This window comes from Cololabis saira, chromosome 17 (assembly GCF_033807715.1).
Source record: "Cololabis saira isolate AMF1-May2022 chromosome 17, fColSai1.1, whole genome shotgun sequence".
Taxonomy (NCBI): domain Eukaryota; kingdom Metazoa; phylum Chordata; class Actinopteri; order Beloniformes; family Belonidae; genus Cololabis; species Cololabis saira.
In genome coordinates, this window is record NC_084603.1 from 20458628 (window position 1) to 20479912 (window position 21285).

Genomic DNA, 21285 nt, shown 5'->3' on the forward strand with positions numbered 1-21285 from the left:
CATACTGCCCTCCCAGCTACAGTTCAACATTAAAGGGATATGTACTCAGCTTTTTTGCTACCCCAGGCCACCCTAATGTTCTTCTAAAAAAGTCAGCGTTAGAAATTTAATTTAATAGACAGGATATTTCCATCGCCGCAAATCAAAATGGCAGAAAACAATCAATGTAACCATTAGACAGTTTTGCAGCCACATCTTTTGTGTCTTTTACAACCACTTTCATGTCTCTCACCCTGTTGTTTGACATCAGCCCTGGATGTTCATGTCTTTTCATGTTTCCATTCTTCTGCCATCCCTCCCTGCGCAGCTTAGGAGAACTTGAGAGAACCAGAACACCATGCGTATGTGTGTGATATGTATGTACAGTATGTGTGGACGTGAGCACATGCGCTTGTGACAGCGATGAAAACGGGCAGGTGACAGGGGGCCGAGGGTGGGCAGGGGCTCTTGATGTGCCAGTCAATAATACTTCTCCTTGGGTTGAGTCGTGCACACCGGGAGGGTGTGTTTCTGCTGAAAAAGCTTCTGTAATGAACAGCGGGCTGGCTCGCCGCCTGATCAAATTCCACTGCAGCCTCATATCAATCTTGCCTTCCAAAAATGTTCAGCATACCAGCGAGTTTTATTGACTTGTCAGAGCAGACAGCCGAGTGCAAGCTCTGCCTTGTAAGGTGTGCATTTAACAGGTTTCTAGTGCAGGAATTTCTCCTGATACCTTCTGTAATCTGTTCTAGTTGTGTGTGTTTTAATTCAAAAGGATGAAGAGTGATTACAACATGGGATATTATCTTGAATACAGACCTCAATATTTATCCAAAATGTTTTTCTTTTTTTTTTTTTCCAGATGAATTAGACTAAGCCATATTTGGAAAACCTCCACTTGCACTAAAATCTAAAGAGATCTCTTGAAAACACGAGGCTCATCAATCCACATGGAAAGAGAATATTCCATTAGAGCACAATAACACTGATTTTGAATATTTATAAACAGAAATGGCACATGTTCATTTATCAAAGACTGGTTTACAAATCATGGCGTATACAGCAAAATGTTAAAATGTTTTTTTCTGTGTCTGTACAGAGCTGAGAGAATTTGGATCTGAACTTTGAAAATTAACAAAGAAATCCAGATGTGTGGAGCTGCCTCTGCTTTCTGCTTTCTGCTTACCATAAGGGCTTAAGGTTACATTAAATACGACTAAGATTACACATCCAAATCTGCAGTCAAGCTACCATTAAAATGTTGGAGAAAGTGACTCCTAAATCATAGGGACTTCTGATAAGACATAAACAGAAATGAAAAACCTGACAACAGTTGTATTTATCTGCAGTACTTTTTTTCATAACTTTAATTTTCTTTTGGAAAACTATTTGACTATTTGGCATTGCAATTGAAATGTTCTGATAAAGAAGCACTAATTGGACATGCAAAACTCTACAAACCCACTTCCTGCACGAATAGCCTACTCCTGGTGTTTCCCACACTTGTTAAGGGTTTGCGCAAACATTCATACCGACTGGGGAGCGTGGCTTGACTCTCACTGGCAAGTGTGAGTGAAGCACAGAGTGGTATGGTAAACTGCCAGTGCGGACAGATGCTGCTCCGCTATCACTCACATAATGACTTTAGCCTCTCCCCCATCCTTCTCAGTGTTGCTGGTCTTTCCTATCACCCCCTGCCCTGCAAATACAGTTAACTGCATGACTGTTTGAGATGAATGGCTGTTAACAGCTGCCTCTTTTTTGATGGTTGCCTGTGAGAACATGTAATTGCATTTGGCCTTGGGTGTACATGCACTCTTTAAACCAGTGTCAGTGCCCATTGCATTCCACGGCAGTGCAGCTCAGGTAGAGCCTGTGAGTCCCAGGCATGGACAAGGAGGACTGAGAAGAGGTTATAACACTGAAAAAGGGTAATTTGAATAGAATTCCACACCGAGAAATGGTTGTATTCAATGCTTCATTTCTTTGGCTTGTAAACATGTCAGTCCTTAGACTATTTAACCTCTATTTTCAAATGAAAGGCTTCACAGAGACACGCACACAAAGCTTAAAGCTAAATAAATGTTATCTGGTCTACAATAATAATAATAATGAAAAAAAGGAATGAAACACAGCCAAGCGGACATGTTTTGTAAGAATAATTTAGCTGGTCCCAGTTGTTAGGGCTCAGAGAGGATAAGATATGCTATGTTGGGATCTGATTCACTCCGGGATCAGATGCAGAATTCCAAAAATGCCCATCAACGTGCCAAGATTCAGTGTTGAAGCCCTTCTGTTTTTCTGAACCATCTCATTTCTTTCCTTTTTTTTTTAGAGTGTGTGTGTGTGTGTGTGTGTGTGTGTCTTCAACTGAAAATTACAAGTAACTCAAAGCCTATTTCAGCTTAACATGTCCAAGTCCTTCAATGATGACGAGGAGGAGGTTTTAGAGTTAAGTTTGGAGGTGGTGGAAAATGTAACTGTAGATTCCTCAAAACCACCAAAACATACATAATGTTCTCAGTGGCTTTCAGCTCCTGTATTCATCAGTTATTGTGACACTTCGCGCCATGCTGTGTCCATTGTTACAGTCTGGGGCCTCTCTGCTGTGTAAGACAAACCATCAGTCATGTAACAGCCAGTAAGGTGCACTGTTTTTCTGAAACCCACAACAAACTGCAGAGACAAAGAAGACATGACATCTCACACAAGAGACTCAATAACGGACATCAACCCCCTGTTGCGCTACTTGTTCCTCATCACATTATGACATGCCAGTGCACTCATGAGCTGAGGCACTGAAGATGAAAGCTGAGTAAGTAAATTAACGATGGCTTGGCATTTGTTAAGACTCCACAGGAACAACGGTGCAGACTTAATGCAGGAGCAGCCTGACACCTAGTGGACAGAGTGAATGTGCACATCTGGGTCCACACACCATCACCACACCCAGGAACAAATAAGTCATTTCACAGAAGAAAAAAAAGAGGTCCAAATCTTTCTCTTCGAACCTGGTGGTGTTTTTCCTCTTATTCACTTTAACTGTTGCATTATTTTAAACTGCATGCAAGGCAGAAATCGTGGGGTGTAATGCTGTAAAGCTCCAACAGATGGCAAAGTCTGTCCAGCTTGCACTGTTGAGGACTTGATACCTGAGACGGGCCTCTCTGGACACATGTGCAGTATCCCAGCACCACATGAGGAGATCAAGCAGGGAGTGAAGGGACCGCTGAACCTGCAAGGAGCTCACACATCTCCATAACAATCACCCACATTCTTCTTTCTTAAAAAAAAAAAAAAAAAGAATAAATTAAACTGTCTAATTTTATATTCCTGGCACAATTCAATATTTTTTTCTGCTCTGTATATTGAACTACCTTGAAGAAAAGAAAAATGAAACTATATCTGTCCATGAGTCCATGTCATGGACTTGGATCTGGAGTCGAGCTGAAGGACGCTGTTTTAGGTGCTTGACTGCTTTCTGGTGACTTGAATTATGAAGTATAAAGAGCAGACAAAGGGAAGTGTGTGTGAGGGAGAGAGAGAGATGGAGAGGGAGAGAGGGAGGGAAAGAGAGGCAGAGAGATAAAGAGACATTACTGGGTAAACTACCTCTGTACATATCCAATTTATTAAAATATTACTCTAGTAGCTATAACACTAGATCATCAGAGAAAATTCTCCTCATGGTCCCAAGCACTCGAACAGAGTTGGGGAAATCAGCCTTTTCCTTTTATGCACCGCAAGCTTGGAATGAGCTACAACACATACTCAACTTGAAATATTTACCTTCTCTAAACATGTTCAAACATATGTTAAAATCATTTTTCACAGAACAATGTCATTGTTTTTAATCAAGTGTCATTCTTTGTCATTAATTCTTTTTAGCTTTCTGATCCTTGTATGTTTTATGTTTGTTTGTTTCTTGTTTTGATATGTTTTTATTTTTTATTTTTTGTAAAGTTACTTGTCCTTGTATGTATTTTCTTTTATATGAAACTGAATTTATTTTTTTGCTGCTATCTTGACCAGGACTCCCTGGCAGAAGAGATATTGTATCTCAATGGGACTTTCCTGGATAAATAAAGGATAAATAAAAATAAAAATAAAGAGACAGAGAGAGAGAGAGAGGTGGGGAGCAGGGGCGTCAATTGGGTATGGCAAGGTACGGCAGCCGCCACACCTTGGCTTCAAGGGTTAAATGTAAATATTGTTTTTTTAAATCTTTGTATTGATTATTCTATTACTTAATACATATAGAATAACTACAAATGCAAATCAGAACAACATGATCGATTTCACTAGTTATTATACACTGCAAAAACTCAAAATCTTAACAAGAATATTTGTCTTATTTCTAGTTAAAATGTCTCATTTTTAGTCAAAAAAAAAATCTCATTACATTTAAGACAAGACTCAAAAACAACCATTTTCACCTGTTTCAAGTAGAATTTCACTTAAAATAAGTAGAAAAATCTGCCAGTGGAACAAGATTTTCTTTGCTTGTAATGAGAAGATAAATCTTGTTCCACTGGCAGATTTTTCTACTTATTTCAAGGGAAAATGTACTTGAAACAGGTGAAAATGGTCAAATAACAAGTTACTTTTCTGGTAATTACTCTTGTTTTAAGTGTAATGAGATTTTTTAACTAAAAATTAGACTTTTTTTTTTTTTTTTTTTCTTACCAAGTCTTTTTATTGATCATTTAGATATATATTTGTTCATACATTCCAGGCTTTTTTTTCTACATACAAAAGTAACGTTTTACAAAATGGCTATAAAAGGATATTATACAAGAATAAAATAAAAACATATCAGATGCAATGAATTATATTATCGTGAAACTTAAAATAAAATAAAACGACTGAAAGAAAAGGAAAAAAACAAACAAAAACAAAACACAAACAAAAGGTTGACTGGGAAACCCATCCCTGATAGGCTAAAAATGAGACATTTTAACTAGAAATAAGACAAATATTCCTGGTAAGATTTTGAGTTTTTGCAGTGAGCGAGACTACATTTGAAAAAGTTCCAATTTTCTTAACCACACAGATAAGCTCCATAGCAGACTTCTGTGATGAGTATTTGCTGGACGTGTTGATTGATACTCTAGTTAAGTTCTGTGACTCGTAACCTTGCCATACCTTAGCTTTGACTGAATTGACGCCACTAGTGGGGAGAAAGAGAGATAAAGAGAGAGAGAGAGAGAGAAAGGGGCTCCCTCCATCCTTCCTGGTGGGAGGTTTGTGATGAGCTGCGCAGACCCGTCCGCTACCGACGCATCTTCCTGCCCTCCTCCTCCTCCTCCTCCTCCTCCTCCTCCTCCTCCTCCTCCTCCCCCCACCTCCCTCCCTGCTGGCCTCTCTCTGTCTCTCTCTCTTTCCTCCTCTCCCGTCTGACACTAGTCTACCTGAAGGGGAAGTGCACAAAGCGGATCAGGAGAGCTGGCCGGTGTCGTGCCCGGGCCCGGTGCGCTATGCTGCGGTAAACCAGCAGAGGAAGAGACGGCGCTGACGGGGATGTAGAGACGAGGCTCGCAGGCACCGCTCCCCCGGACCCTGCACCGGCTCTGCCCGGCCGGCTCTGCACCGGCTCTGCCCGGCTCTGCACCGGCTCTGCCAAGCACACAAGATGTCGACCAGAACGCCATTGCCCACGGTGAACGAGCGCGACACCGAGAACGTAAGTGTCGTGCATGGGAACAATAGTGACCGACCGTTAAATCGACGCAGAGCCTACGGCGTAGGGTACGCAGCGACGCGCAACCATACGCCGTAGGCTCTGCGTCGGTGTAACGCGGAACCATAAATCAGCCTTAATGGCAGCTCTTCTGCTTCAGGGAGGCTACTGTGTTGCAGAGAGCGTCTCCACCAATGATCACTCACTCCTTTCTTTCTTCCTTCCTTCTCTCCTCTTGTGGGGGGAATAAAAGCCGGGGCCCAGACGGGAGAATGAAAGTGCGTCTTTTTGCTCCTGTTTGTCCCAGTTTTGTGGGCGCAGCGCGGCTGCAGCCGCAACAACGCACTGCGTCAGTGGCGTTGGCTTTCACGGCTTAAGTGGAGCTTTAATGATAAAATTGAGAATTAAACGCCATCTCCGTGGCCCCTGACGTAACCGGGGGTGTTTGTAAGGGGAGGGGGGTCGTTGCCCTACTTCTCTCTCTGAAGCAACGCTTGGCAGCATCGCAATGTGACATCCATCCATCACCTTGCTGGGCCTGGTTGGAGCTGCACGGTCTCTGCTGAGGAGAGAGGAGCAGGTTATTATCCTGCTCCTCTGCTGAGGAGAGAGGAGCAGGTTATTATCCTGCTCCTCTGCTGAGGAGAGAGGAGCAGGTTATTATCCTGCTCCTCTGCTGAGGAGAGAGGAGCAGCTTTATTATCCTGCTCCTCCTCTGCTGAGGAGAGAGGAGCAGCTTTATTATCCTGCTCCTCCTCTGCTGAGGAGAGAGGAGCAGCTTTATTATCCTGCCTCCTCCTTGCGTTTATGGGTAGACATCACTTATCAAACAGTGTGATGGAATGCGTGTGAACGATCAGCCAGCAGGAGCACCGGAGCACAATGATGTCTCCTCAAGATCAGCTCAGATGAGAACCTCTGTATGGATGTATGGGTGTGTATGGATGGATGTATGGATGTATAATGGATGTGTATGGATGTATGGATGTATAGATGTATGGATGTATGTATATGCATGGGTGTATGTATGGATGTATAGGTATGTATAGATGTATGGATGTATGGAGGTATATATGGGGATGTATGGATGTATATATAATGGATTTGTATGGATGTATGTATGTATAGATGTATGGATGTATGGATGTATATGGATGTATGTATGTATGTATGTAGGTATAGATGTATGGATGTATGTATGTATGTATATGGATGTATGTATGTATGTATGTATGTAGGTATAGATGTATGGATGTATGGATGTATAGATTTATGTATGTATGTATACAGTGTTTCCGCGGGGTTTTAAAAAGTATTAAAAAGTGATAAATGAAAAATGCCAAATTTAAGGCCATTAAAAGTGTTAAATTCACTGTCAGAGGTATTATTTTTTTTTAAATTGGTATTATTTTTTACCTTTTACATTTTAAGCAGTCTATTTTATTGTCATTCACAAAGTGAAATAAATGTGAAACATCTGGTCAATATCAATGAGTCTATAAATCTGTTCTGTATAGTGTTCTATAGTTCAAAATCTGTATTAATGTTAAAAGGTCCGTGATTAACACTTAATGTTGTGACAGTTTTTTTTTAAAATCTGAAGGTAGTGAAAAAGGTATTAAATTGGTATTAAATTTAACATAAGGATTGCTGTATAAACCCTGGTATAGATTTATGTATGGATGTATATGGATGTATGTATGTATGTAGGTATAGATGTATGGATGTATAGATGTATGTATGTATGTATAGATTTATGTATGGATGTATATGGATGTATGAATGTACGTACGTACGTATGTATGTAGGTATAGATATATAGATGTATGGATGTATGGATGTATAGATGGATGGTGTCAGGCTGGGACACATGCAGATTCCTCTGCTTTCTTCCTGGAAACCAAACCAAAACAAAAAAACAGGCTTCTTATTACCCTGATGTCACCAAATAGAAATGACTGGGAGCAGTTTTCTAAAGGTTAGCTCTTAAAAAATAGGCTTTGATTTTTTTTGGTTCTATTTTCAAAGTAAATGTATCTGTATCACCATCAGGAGCAAAAATCCAATGCAAAAATAATTGCATTTCCTTTCCAGTGAAGTTATAAAACCCTAAGAAAACCCTAACTGTACATCATTATGTCAACTTGCAAGTGTCCACTAATACGTTGGTTAGGTGGACTGATAATGTGAAAGGCATGGACTGCTCGGTTGCTATTTAAGCGCAGTTTCAGCATCACTGGCGGTAGCCTCGTCTGCTTCTGTGAGACTCCAGCTCACAGCCCCAGGGCCCACTAGCAGCTGAACTGCATTGCATAACAGAGAGATGAGTGGCTTTTAGTGCCGCAAAATAGAAGCAGCTCTCTTTTGGCTTTCTTATTTTATGTCTGTGTGCGTGTCTAATCAAGTGTGCGTTACGTTTGGCCTCCCTGAAGCCACGATGGCATGAGCTGCGGTTAATGGATGGACGAGTAAAACTGTGCTTAAATCAAGCACTGTGGCTTGAAGTCACTTTCCTGTCCAAACATCCTGCAGCCAAACTAGAGACTTTAGAGCCAAGATTATGTGTACACGTGTGGATGAAGGGAGAACTGTATTGAAGCCACGTTAATATGGCATTTGTCTGTTGCAAAAGAAATATCATGAGTCACGCACAGTGTTTTGGTTCAATGGAGCAAGCGTGGCATCTGGACAGAATTTATGCTTCTGGCAACTGCTGTGCCTCTGTTCGGTTGTAGACGTAACTGAGGTGATGCGCACCCTGCAGGGTGTAGCGTTTCCCCAGTGAAATGGGAGCAGGGGAACCTGGGTAACCAGACCAAGGTTTTATTCTCTGCCTGGGTGTGGCGCTTGAGAGCGGAGGATCATGGGATCTCTGACCTGGACTGACATCAGCAGCTGGTGTAGAGGAGAGTGAGCTGACCGGAGGAGACTGCGCAATGGCCATGCCAGCACTGCACTTATTTAATTCACCTTCACATGTGCAATAATCAGCGGGACACTTGTTATCGGTTTGGCCGTGGAGTCAGTGACGTTTGCAGCTCGCTGCTACACGTTTTGTAGGCTTCCTCAGAGGCTCATTTTCAACTGAGACAACTGTCTTGTGTTATTATTTCTTATTTTGTGGATGATAAAGTCTTAAGGTTAAGATGTTATTGTGCCAAAGAGGAAAAAGAGGCACCTTCATTCATTCCCTGGTAGTTCCCCTCTTGAATGAGGACTTATGGGACTGTTTCTGTGACTAAAGAGTCTTACAGCGGCGGTAAAAAGTTTGTAGGCAACCTTTGTCAAAATTTCTTCTTAGAAAATAAACACCCTCCAAAAACATATAAAGATGAAATCTTATGATTTCATGTCTGGTAAGTGGATTAACGTTATCCCTTCTGTTTATAGCGGTGGGGAAAAAAGCCAGAGTTCTTACACCTTTATTAACTTGTTAGGACAGTGGCTCGGTTTCATTTATGGTTAAGGATGTTCATGTGAAACACATTTAAAAGCTGTAAAAAAAAATACACTCCTACAACATTGTCTCGAAAATCAGCAGTCATTAGATACAGTAAGCTGCCCAAAAAGTTAAGAGCTCATGTTGACTCAAGAGGAGTGAAAAAAAAAAATTTCTAGCACACATTTCTTAACTTTGTTATGTATTAAAAAGTGTCAGATAACTGTAGTAAATGGACAGTCGAGGATGAGGTCTGGAAGATATATTATATAAAAACCGATCAAAACTACTCTGTGAACAAGCTTCACACAAAAAAACAATTTCTGTATGATTAGGGGAATATAACTGATAGTATTTATTTATTTTTTTGACAGATGTTGTAATCCTGAATACAATAATCAAGATCAAATTCAATATTCACTCTGCATCATATTTCTAACATTGGAGCGTTGCCACATTGGCTCGTTTCCTGCATGTAGGCAGCAACTCTTCAGCTGAAAGTGGTTGTTAATGAAGTGCTTGATATGACACAGGTGTGGCTCAGTCGTCCGGCCTGACCATAAATCAGCTGCTGTGGAGGAAACCTTTTTCTGCTCCCCTCGACTTTGTCATACATCCTGTGTGAAACTCTGGAAGGATAACGACTAAAAATAGTGTGTGTGTGAGAGAAAGAGAGAGAGGGGGGGCATATGTTGTATCAAGGGTTCTGATCAGGTTTTTGAACCATTAATTCCATATTTAGTTACTGTGTTGCTGGTCTTTTTCCAAAAAGTAGGTAATAGTGTTGGCAATGTCACTGTGCCTCTTGGAGGATTGTAATATATTGTGTTACCATCAGAAAGACTCAGAAATCTGTTTCATTGACTGTTATCACTAGATTTGTGCGACTTATGAACAAGTGGTTTGAGGTGCTTCTTTAAGTGATTCATGGTGTCGCCTCTCGTCGTGGTCTCAGGATCGTGGCACATTATGCACGCCCTTGCTGTACACTTCGCTTCTTAAATTCAAAATGCTTTTATATATCAGACGTCCCTCTTTCTAAACTTTGTTTTCAGACTGAAAAGTAGTGATTTGTCTGAAGTTTCCAATAAAATGTTATTCTTCCCCCACTTTCATGTGTCTAGACTTGGGCCCGTTTTTTCAACTGGTCGGAGCGGCTTCTCGCTATTGGCCATGACGTCGAAACGATGACTGTTGCACAAGGAGGGCATTGTAACTTTGTAAAACCAGTGAAAGGCTGTATTTTGAGCCTTTATCAGATGTGCTGTGAATTTATACCGTAATATAATTATAGCCTTTGTGATGTGCCCCAATGCATTTTGACGAAGGAGGTATATTTGGGGTGCAGAATTTTATAATAGCAATCCTTCTTTGACTGTTAAGCAAGCAGGTGGATTAATTGCTTTTAAGACTGATCTTGAAGACAGTGCCATGAATTTCTCTGGGAGAAGAAATTACTCCAATCAATTCTGGAGACAGCCACCTGGCTGTCTGTGAAAATGACTTTGACAACAAGATAATGATCCAGAACACACCTAAATATCCCCAAACTTAGTACCACAAGAGATAAAGTCAATAGCTGTATGTTTTAGTTTGAGCTTATGATCTCTCAAACCAATAAAGGGTGAAGATTAAACCTCAAGAGCAGCAGTGCTGCAACACTGTGTGAAAATCCCAGAAACAAAAATGAGAGACTCTCTTCTGCCTACAAAAAGCATTTACAAGCTGTAATAATAAATATTGGCCATGAGTTTCTTTTTCTTCCCTTTTTGGTTATTTTTGAAACATAAATCATGGAATAAAAAGTCTTGCTTCAAAAGGAAAAAGAAAGATGCTTTTGTTAACTCCATATCCTTTAGAAATCAGGTATTTTTTAACTAAGAAAATTGCTTATCTATTTGTTGTAACATACATTTTGAACTTTGCACACAGCATTCTGTATTGAGGCACCCTACATGCAGACTTGATCGCATTTATTTAATTCATCTTCACATGTAAAGGGAAAAGGTTTTCGCATAACAAACCTGAACTTTGTGCATTGAATATACGTTGGTTGAACAAGGAAGGGTCATTTTGGAGTAACAAACAGTGCATGAGGGTTTAGGTGACTGGTATCATTTGAATGTATGCAAAACACGCAGGCAGTGAGGATGTTGCTGATCTCTTGATTTGGGACTTTCCTGCAGCACTCATCAGTGGATGGCTTTGTCGAGCCCCCAGCTCCACCAACAAAGTCGGCGAGTCGTCACAGCCTCCCAAGATGTCGCAACTCTTTCACCTCAACGGATGAGCAGCCTCATATTGGCAACTATCGCCTCCTCAAGACCATTGGCAAGGGAAACTTTGCCAAAGTGAAGCTGGCACGGCACATCTTGACTGGAAGAGAGGTGAGGAACCTTTTTTTTTTTTGTATTTTATAAATTATACACATGTTAAAAAGAAAGCAAAAACAAAATGTAAATGTAACCTCAAAAGAACAATATCACATGCTGTATAACACATTTTTTCAACAAAAAGTAAGGCCACATGGAAAAGCAGTGTGATGCAATCCCCTGATTCAGTAGTTTCTGGACCTCTAGCAACAATAACTTGACGTAATCATTTTTTCTAAGCCTTTTATCGGGCTTGAACGCCATTATAGAGGGATTTTGGACCACTATTCTTTACAATATAGCTTCTTTTAATTGGGTTTTGCAGGTGTTCTTTTCTGCAGAGCTTTTTCAAGGTGCTACCACAGGATTGCAATCAAGTCGACATCTCTTCTTTGACGAGACCATGATTCGTGATTCTTTTTCTTTTTGTTTCAGCTATTCTCCTGAAGGTTTGTCAGCCTGGTGGGGTTCAATGTCCTGTAGAATGTCCCAATTTTAGCCGAGCTCTAGCGTCACATCACTCTACTTAGTTGAGGGTTTTATAGTCTATTCAAGGCCATGTATATCTAGGTCCCGTAACACAAAACAAGCTAAAATGACCATCCCTTTAACACCATACCCAATTTTTGGTGTGAGGTCTTTGTGCAGATGTGCTTGATTTTTCTTTTTTTTGGTCTAATATTACACTATGCATCATAGACAAACAGCTCAACTTTGGTTTTGTCTGTCCAAAGACTATTTCTCAAGAGGTTATGGTCTGCACGCCATCCGATTTGACACTGCCTAGAATGTTTTTCTTGGTCTTGCAGCTCCTCTTGGATTCACAGGCAGCAACGACTGCTTCTCTAAGATCAATTCAAGTCTTTTGCTAATTGGGTGGATAGGATGGCTACTTAACTCTTAATTCCTATACAGGTAGAAAGATGGACTCAGTTTTTCATACATTGTTTCTACAGTTTGATGGTTTTGTAAAATAAATAATGAGTTTGATATGACATGTGTTGTTGCTTATCTAATGTTGTATTTAGTTCATTTTAGGCTTTAATGAAAGGGTGTTCACATCCAAACAGGGGAAAGGTTTAAGAATTGCAGCTCTTTAATATACACGAATCCCCTTCTTCAGAGTCGGACAATTGATTCATGAGCTCCTTAGTTTGACTCCTCTTCAGTTTAGCAGGTAAATATTCTGGTGTTGCAAGTTTGCTTTGGTAGCCGTGGATGCGAACCAGAAATATGTCATGTGGAGCTCTTAATGTAAGAGAAACATGCCACTTTCAGGGTGCCAAATCTAAACAGACGGTCAGAGAAATGGTTGAAGGATTTGAAGCAGATGCATCAAACATTTGTTCAATTCTGCAAGAAAACAAAATAGACTGGTTAGCTCAGAAACAGAAAACAGCCTGGATGTCCATGAGTTCATTCACAACATCCAGCCAAATGAATACCAGAAGCCCAGGATGAAAGCATATGACTAATCAAGTTTATGTTAAGGAAAACAACTCTGCATGAACAAATATAAAGATTCATGACAAGGAGAGGACATTGATTGACCTCAAAAATAGAAAAGAATCACACTTTTTCAAAAAACAAAACAAAACCCAACAATGTTGGTTTAGTTCTTTGGGGAATTTAAACTTAAATGAACCCATATCTAAACAACGGGAAGAAAAGGGTATGGAGGAGGAGGACGATGCTTGTGATCTAAAGCAAAGATCTTCTGGCAAACATGTGGGGGCAACCTGAAGACATTAACACACATGGCTTCTGAGGTCACTATTGATGATGTGACAGAAGAAAGAGTCAGATGAGTTTGGAAGATTTCAGGAGTACAGTTGTCTGCTCTGATTCAGACACAGAAAAAGTGATTGGACTTGTCGATGTCAACCTGATCAAGCTATTTCATTAAAAACAGCAAACAGGGCAGCCTCAATTGTAGACTAAACCCATTATTATTTTTTTTTTTATATATGTTTTTATTGGCAGATTGTTTCCACAATACAGAGCAAAACAGATGAACATACCTTTTTTTTTTTTTTTTCTCCCTCTCCCCATCCCTCCCCCCATGGTTATCATCATTAAATTTCCTTTGGGAATAGCAAAAAATAAATAAAAATAAACAAAAAATAATAACAATAAAAAAAAAAAAAAATAGTAAATAAATAAAAATAAATAAATACTAATACAGTGACATAAAAGTAGTAGTAGTGCAATGACTGTAAACTTAAATAAGAAAATAAAGTGAGAACGAAACCGAGATGGGTTATCTAGAGATTAATAATTATTTCTTAGATCAATAATTAGCAATTACAGTAGTAGTCACAAGTTATACTAGTAAACACTTGAGTCGGAATGTTGTCATATATCACCTCAAGAGTTATATACCAATGTAATTGGGCTGTTACTATTTTTAGGGATAGAAAAATGAAAAACAACAAACAACAAGAAACAAAGACATCAGCTCAGTCCTTTGGAATTACCCTCAAATTTTCAAAATAGGTGATAAATGGTTGCCAACTCGAGAAGAACCTTTCTAATGAACCTCTAATTGTAAACTTTATTTTTTCCAATTTTAAGAAATCCATAACATCTTTGAGCCTAAACCCATTATTTTTATGGATTCCTTTTGCCAGGTAGTCATTGCTTGTTAAAAAAATCGTCTCAACACCATTTTATTTTATTTTTATTATATTTTACCCTTCTTCTACTGAACAGCTGTAAATTCTCAAACCTGCAAAAACCCTAACAAAACAATCTTTTGGATCAACACCATGGATGCACAGGCTGTTTGTATATGACATGCTTCTGTACTTCAAGTCAAACACAGTTAGACTGGTAGGACAATGGCTGGACTTCAGCCTGCCGGTTTGTTTAGTCAGGTCCGTCTCTCTTTCTCACGCATACCTTCGGCAGTCATACGGTGCTGACCTGTCAGAGTGATAGACGCCCCGCTTTGGTGTGTTGGTAATTAAAGCTTCTGTTTCCAGGACCCACAGCCCTCGCTGACGCCTCTAATCTCCCTCAAAGGTCCTCTCATGTCTGTGTCTCGGCCACTTGCATACTTTTAATCCTCTGAGATTCATAAAGAACAGGGTACTGAGAACATAAATGTTCCTTTCAGATGTAACCAGTGAGAGTCCGATCTACGCTGCGTCCCTTAATGCTAATGTGAAATGAATGGATTGAATATGCTGTACCCGGTGCTGGCAGAAAAGGTCAGCCGCAGCTCTGTGTGCCTTTGTTAGCCTCTGCTGGCTCATCAGAATGCAAGGACATGGACCACACTTTGAGACATAACAGGTGGAAAGAACATAACCTGTAAAAACGAATGGGATGACAGTGTGGACCTAGCAGGTCGCTTACCAGCATGGATTTTCCAAATAGCTGTAACAAGTAAAGCTTTCACACTCCCGGAGCAAATCAGAAAGAGCTGTGTGGAAGAAAAGGGAGTTGGGGAAGAGCACTCAGACACTTTCAGGTGGTTGACTGTCCTCCGTCTACCCAAGATATTGATTGCAGGACACGTATATATGCATGTGCACAAGGAAAAAAACACATTCATGCTCAGCTGCCCTGACGATTGCCTCTAATATATGCACTGGACAGGGAGGGGAGAGGACACAGTGTTGTTATAATCAAACAATGTTTGTTTTGTCCATGCAGGGAGGGAGGACATTCATTCGGTTGCACTCTGCTATTTATGTCACTAGCATGCCTGCAAACTCGTGTCACTTTCAGAGCCTTTCGTCGTTTCAATCAGAATGTCAATCACGTGAATCGTGTATCAAAGAACATCTTCACAATAACAGAAATCTTTGGTGCACTGCAACACACTTACGTGAGCCAATCACAATCAAGTTAGGTGTATTGCTTTGTGAACATCATATGGTGAAATGAAGGCAGTTTTTCATGCTACGTAATTACTTAAACCAGACTTCAGCAGACACCAACATTAGTTTCGAGGTAAATCTCTAATGATATAATATCTTCTCTAACTTGATGCTGAGTAGCCACATGAGAAGATGCAGTTTAGCAACTTTTTCACATGTTGCGGTCCACCAAAGATGCTTTATTTGCAAAGATGCTTTTATGTAAAAGATTCACATTAATAGCATTTTGATTTAAGGGGCCTGTATCGCTGAAAAGCAATGTGAGTTTGCAACCATGGTACTATAGTCACTATAGTAGTTGACCTTTAGGTTCCAAATTGAAATGTATTTTTGTCATAGTAGAATTGTTGTGCTAAATCAGTCGATTTTTGTTTTTTAATTTACATGTACAATCAAAGGTTCAAGTGACCCAATTCAGATCATTTTTTTCTTCCTCCTGTGTTGCATAGATATGATATGTAAGCAGTAAAAAAAAGCACATGGATTCTGATTTTTTTTCAGGCCTCATTTATAAATGAGATATAAATCGGACACATCCTGCTCAGTGTGCGCCCCCCATCAGGCCCATTGACAGCTCAGATGGGCTCTTGCCTTTCTCATCACATTTACACCGCAGGTCTTGCTGGCTAATTCCTACTGTTTGATCTGATTCTTCTTTTTTCTTTCCTTTTTTAATGAATTACTGACATTATCTTTTCAAATCTACCCATATCACAAGTTAACTGCTTGGGGAAACAGCCTCGCCAGGTAGATGAGCTTCGTTACTGACATGGGATATGTGAAGCAGCTAGGTAGAGAAACAGACGCTACTGTCTAGTAAGGCAGGCGAACCAAAGGAAATAGTACATGGACCTATTCCCATTAAACATGCCTCCTCAGAGTTCAACAGTATATGTATATTTATACTGCTTTGTTGCCGATTGGTTCATTAAAGCGAGTCTGTTGTAGCAGTTCCAAGCCTGGCTTGTTATTTTTGAAGCTGTGAAAGACACACTGGCATAGATTATCCAAGAGTAGAGCATGTCCGCCTGTGTTTACGTCACTCACCACCATCACATTTTTGAGGTCGTTGGACTCAAATTAACAGGAAAAATCATATCCTTCCGCTTAGAAGACAGATGCAAATGGTTCACAGTCCATTACAGTTATATGAAATTAAACCCCCCAAAAACAAGTTATAAAATGATATTAAAGCTTTCTCATCAGTTGTTCTTTCTCTGTATGTCATTGGCACTAAAGTAAGAAGGATTATTACCAGACAACTCTAGTGCGGTGTTGAAAAAGCCTGGATTCAACAAAACTATGATTGGATTCCACCTGTTAGTTCTGTGCAGTTCATCATGTTTATTGAGTATTTACAGTTAAGGTTTCTTTTTTCCAGACAAACAGGGTATAGCTTTGGGTTTTACCTTGACACGTTTGGGCTTCCTGCTGCAGCCTTCCTCACAAGTGTCATCTGATGGTGGGGATGACGTGTTCTTATCAGCTGTTCAGGGGGGAGTGGCCGACTCCGCAGACCTGTCAGTCCCGCGGGGTTGGCCACTCCCACCGCCGTTAGACGGTGTCTCGTCCTGGGACGCGCTCCTCCAGCGACCATCTAATGGCGCTTTTATACTAGTACCCACTCACCACCACGCCTCGTCTAGCCTCCACTCACCTTGTCCTCATTTGTTTTTACACACCCAGATGAGAAGTGGGCGGGTTGGAACGAAGCTGCTGTGACGTATTTGATTGTGTGATTAAAACGGAGAAGACAACAACACTAAAGATGTAGAACATGGAGGAGATGATATATATGTGCTGCTTGGTCTGTGACTTGTGTTCATTTCAAATTAGAAAATGAGAGTGAAAGAAGCTTCAAGCGGCGATGCTTTTTAAAAAAATTTTGTTTGTCTCTACGCTGCTGAAAAGTCAGCTGAGAGTTGTGAGCAGCTGAGAAGTGACAGAGCGCCTGGTAGATCTGGTTGTTCCTTATCGCTCGTCTAGATCCTTTTTTAATTCTCTCCTCAGCCACCAGGTTTATGAACATCTGCACCTCAGAGTTGGACCACCAAACAGACTTTTGCGCTCCTATTGCCTGTTGAATAAAATGAACAAGAAGCTGCGAGCCGCTCTTGCGCTGACTCCCGCTTCCTGATTCAAACGTCTGACGGCCCCGCCCCCCGACCAATCGGTGGCGTGTAGTGTGATGACGTCAGATCCAGGGCCGACTCAGCACGCTTAGAACCTCAGCAGAATAGATACAGAAAAAGTATCTACTCGGCATGCCTCCACCCGCCTAGACCCGTAGTGGAGAATCGCCAAGAGTCGAGTCGAGTCGCGCTGAGTAGGTACTAGTGTAAAAGCGGGACAACAGTGACCGACTCCGCGGGCCTGACAGGTCTGCGGAGATAGCTGCTATAGGTGATGCTTTTGGTCCGGGCCGAAGAAGAAGATGGTACATTTAGTTTGCTTGTAGAAAGGGTTTATTTGACATTCACAATGGCCTTTTCTCATGAGATGGAGCAAAAGACATGAACAATAAAATGTGGAAAAGGTCACAAGTGTTTGTTTGGTTTACACCATCATTGGTGCTGCAGTGTTCACACATGTAAGTAAACCGCACTAATCGGGCAAATGCACCAAAGGTGTCTGTAATTGAAACAAACGTTGCCAAGCGGGAATGTGACCCACGCAAAGACAGAACACAACCTTGTCAGTTCAGTTGGGGCTGCTCAGGTCTGACAATGTAATTCAGCGAGTGGTTTAGGTCTCCAGGGTAACATGACATCAACGACTCAGATCAGAGAATTATCTGAAATCCTCATCTTTATCTGTGCCCAACTTCATATCATGCTGAATTTGCTGTACCTTGAAACTGGCAAACTTTAAGTTCCACTGATGTCTGGGGAGACAGAGCCTGCAGGAGAGGGCTGGATAGAGCCGCTCACGCCACTCCCTAGGAGCAGATGGCTCCCAATTCATTGATGCTTGAGAAAACCTTCTCTTGAGACAGAATTTGCCAATTTAATTAAAGGATTAATCTGATCTGATACACCTAGTGTGCACCTGGTCATTTAAAATGTTGTTTTTTTTCCCCCCAAGTATTTCCAAATGTTTAATTGGTTTTATATTTTGCTTATCTGGTGATCAGGAGTACATCTCACTGTTAAGTTATTATATAGTATTATAGTGAATTATATATTATTTACATAGTAATTATTAAGCATGATGTTCCAAATTTCTCATTTACTCATTTACATACACGTGTTGGGTACTACAATATTTGCAAGCGCATGTGTGAACTTGTACTTATAAAGGTACAACCATAAGCAAGCGAGAACCTGGCATCAAATTATTGAGCAGTTTAAATAAGTACAATATACAGAATAAGTAGATTGAAGGAAGAATAAATATTTTTCTAAAATTTTGGAGAAACTATCATTAGTCTACTTTGATTTACAAATGTATCTTTGTTCTTGTGTATTTTATACACTGTATCGCTCTAATATTGATTTCAGACACTGTAACCTGCCCTGCTCCCTGCTCACAACAGTGAGGCTTTTCTTGCCTTTCTATCAATATCAGATATACTGAACTAAAATAGTTCTCTTAGTGCGAGAGATCACATCCCGTGGTCGGGAGACGAGAAATCAGAGGGAAATCAAAGTGTAGAGGAACAAACTTCCTCAAAACGTGTTGCTGTGACTAATCCCTCCTCCCCATCATATCCTGAATATCCATGTGTAATATTAATATGCGCGCATGATCACAAGACCTGCATACGGCGAGGAGCATATGGTCGCTACATTACCAATGCTCTGAATAATTAACAGTGATGCACATTGCCCTTCTGTCGCTGCGCAGTTGAATTATTCACCCTCAAATCCATTAGCGCGATCACACGCCCGCATGAACGCAGACATCATGATGTCATGTTGTCCACGTTAAGTAAAACTACAGGGACTTATCTGCACGATGTGCTGTTGAGGAAGTTTAATGGGAACCTGAAGAGAGTAAGTCTGAGCAACACAAGTGGTGACACATGAGCGAACACCTGTATGCACACATTGACAGACGTGCATACATTCATCTATGACAGAAGAGGAAGCAGAAAGGGAGGAAGCAGATCTGTCTGTGCGCCTGCCCACCTAAGACATGCTGCAAATAGACACCACCTGCACACTTTTTCTTCACGCTGCGAGCCTCTTTGCAGTCTTAGTTCTCTTCTCTTTTCAAGATTGTGTTCATTTACCACCACTGTATCAGAGTCATTATCAACTGCGGCTTCAGGCTATTGATGAAATTAAAACTTGCAGTGGGTTCTTGGGGAAACCCTTTCCAGGCTGAATAAATGCTTTCTCTTCGCCATGACTCAGCCTTTTCTCTCTGGTTTTCCCCTTAACAGGCTGCTGGGGATTAGAGCAAGGGTCTCTATCCACTGAAGCATTATTATTATTAGGTTCTCGTGAGACTGGAGTGAAAGCAATATTATTGTCATAACAATTGTAATCATAGCTGATATGATGTCATTGATGTCCAAAGGCAGTTTTCCTTCTTTCAGCTGAACTGGCAAGACACTGAAGTTAGTTGAATGGTAAAAATGGGTTTTAGATATAGTTTATAATGGATCTGAAAAGCAAGAAGAGAGAGGAAACAGTGGTGGACATCTGTTGAGCTCAGGAAAGAAAAACAAACACAATATATCAGATTATTGGGGAAAAAAACAAACAAAAAAACACCTCTCAGTTTGACTTTCTATCTTTCTTTGACTTTCTATCGAAATAATTTCTTGTCTTAAAAATGTATTTGATGATGAAGATCAACAATGTCTGGACTTCTGATTTAGACTGTTATTATAACTGTTAAAATTAAAAAAAACACTTTGCTTCTTTATGTATTTGAGAAGCTGAGAAGAAAGGCAGAGAGAGAGAGAGAGCTATGGTTCTTAAGATTTCATAGTTTGCATATTTGACCACTCTGTCATTGGGACACCTCACTGGTTTAAATCCCCTCTGATCCAAGACGTGTTTTTCTTAAGCTGATGTCAGATTTGCATCTTTGCAAAGATAGTTTCAAAAGCCTTTTCTATGTTCCTCCATGTCTACCAAAGGAACGCATGAAGAAGATGCAAATCCAATTACAAATGCAACCACCAGATTCAAGACTGGCTCCTTGTTTTCCATCTGGTGACTAAGCAAATATCATCTGATGACTTACACATCAAACATTTTAGGCTGAATAATATGTTATTTCTGAAATTAAAAGAATATCCTCATTACACGTAAGTTAATACATTCCTAATGTCCGTGGCATATTGCAGCTCACAGTAGGTGAATATGGTGAAGAGCTATTAGCAGTTAGTTTGTCTTTTGGTAAACATTGCTCCCCTAATGTTTAAACATGGGTTTCATACAGATATTCTAGAGGACAAAGGGCTGTAGTTGTCTTTGAGCTATTGCAGAGATGTGTGTGACACAGTCTTAATGCATGCCCTAAACATACCAAACCAATTACAACGGGGCAGGGGCGGGGGCAGCTAAATGAGCTGAAGAACAGAAATGGCTGCCATCACATGCTTTGTTTCTCTGATCAGTTGTTTCCATCTGTTGGCTCCCTGGAAATCAATGTTGAATCTGGAGGAGCCAGACTATTTCTTTTCATCCGGGCATCCTGGGCATTGCTCCCTCTACCAACCCCGGGAGAAACCTACACTGAGCTCAGGTCTCCTTCTTATCCTGAGGAGTGAGCAGGCCGCATCTTTTCACCAGACAGGGTGGGGCTTCTCTGGCCGGACGTAGCGCGTGGAAGGATCACGTTATTCCGGCTAGATCCTCCCCAACCCATCTGGCTGCCCGGCTGGCCAGAGGGGGCATGTATAGCCCAGGACTGTTGCATGTTTTTGTGAGGGTAGCTCACATTAGCTACCCAGGGGAACACGGGGAG

General features: G+C 40.7%; 1 protein-coding gene across 4 annotated transcripts in view; it reads left to right on the top strand.

The window, feature by feature from the left end:
* Window positions 1–5332: 5332 nt before the first annotated feature.
* Window positions 5333–21285, top strand: part of LOC133463954 (serine/threonine-protein kinase MARK1-like) — a 45700-nt gene continuing 29747 nt past the window's right edge. For all 4 annotated transcript variants that reach the window (XM_061745785.1, XM_061745786.1, XM_061745788.1 and 1 more), the window contains exons 1-2: window positions 5333–5665; window positions 11288–11488. In XM_061745785.1, the coding sequence (XP_061601769.1) occupies window positions 5615–5665; window positions 11288–11488 (252 nt within the window). In that variant the 5' untranslated portion in view covers window positions 5333–5614. The remainder of the gene's footprint in view (window positions 5666–11287; window positions 11489–21285) is intronic.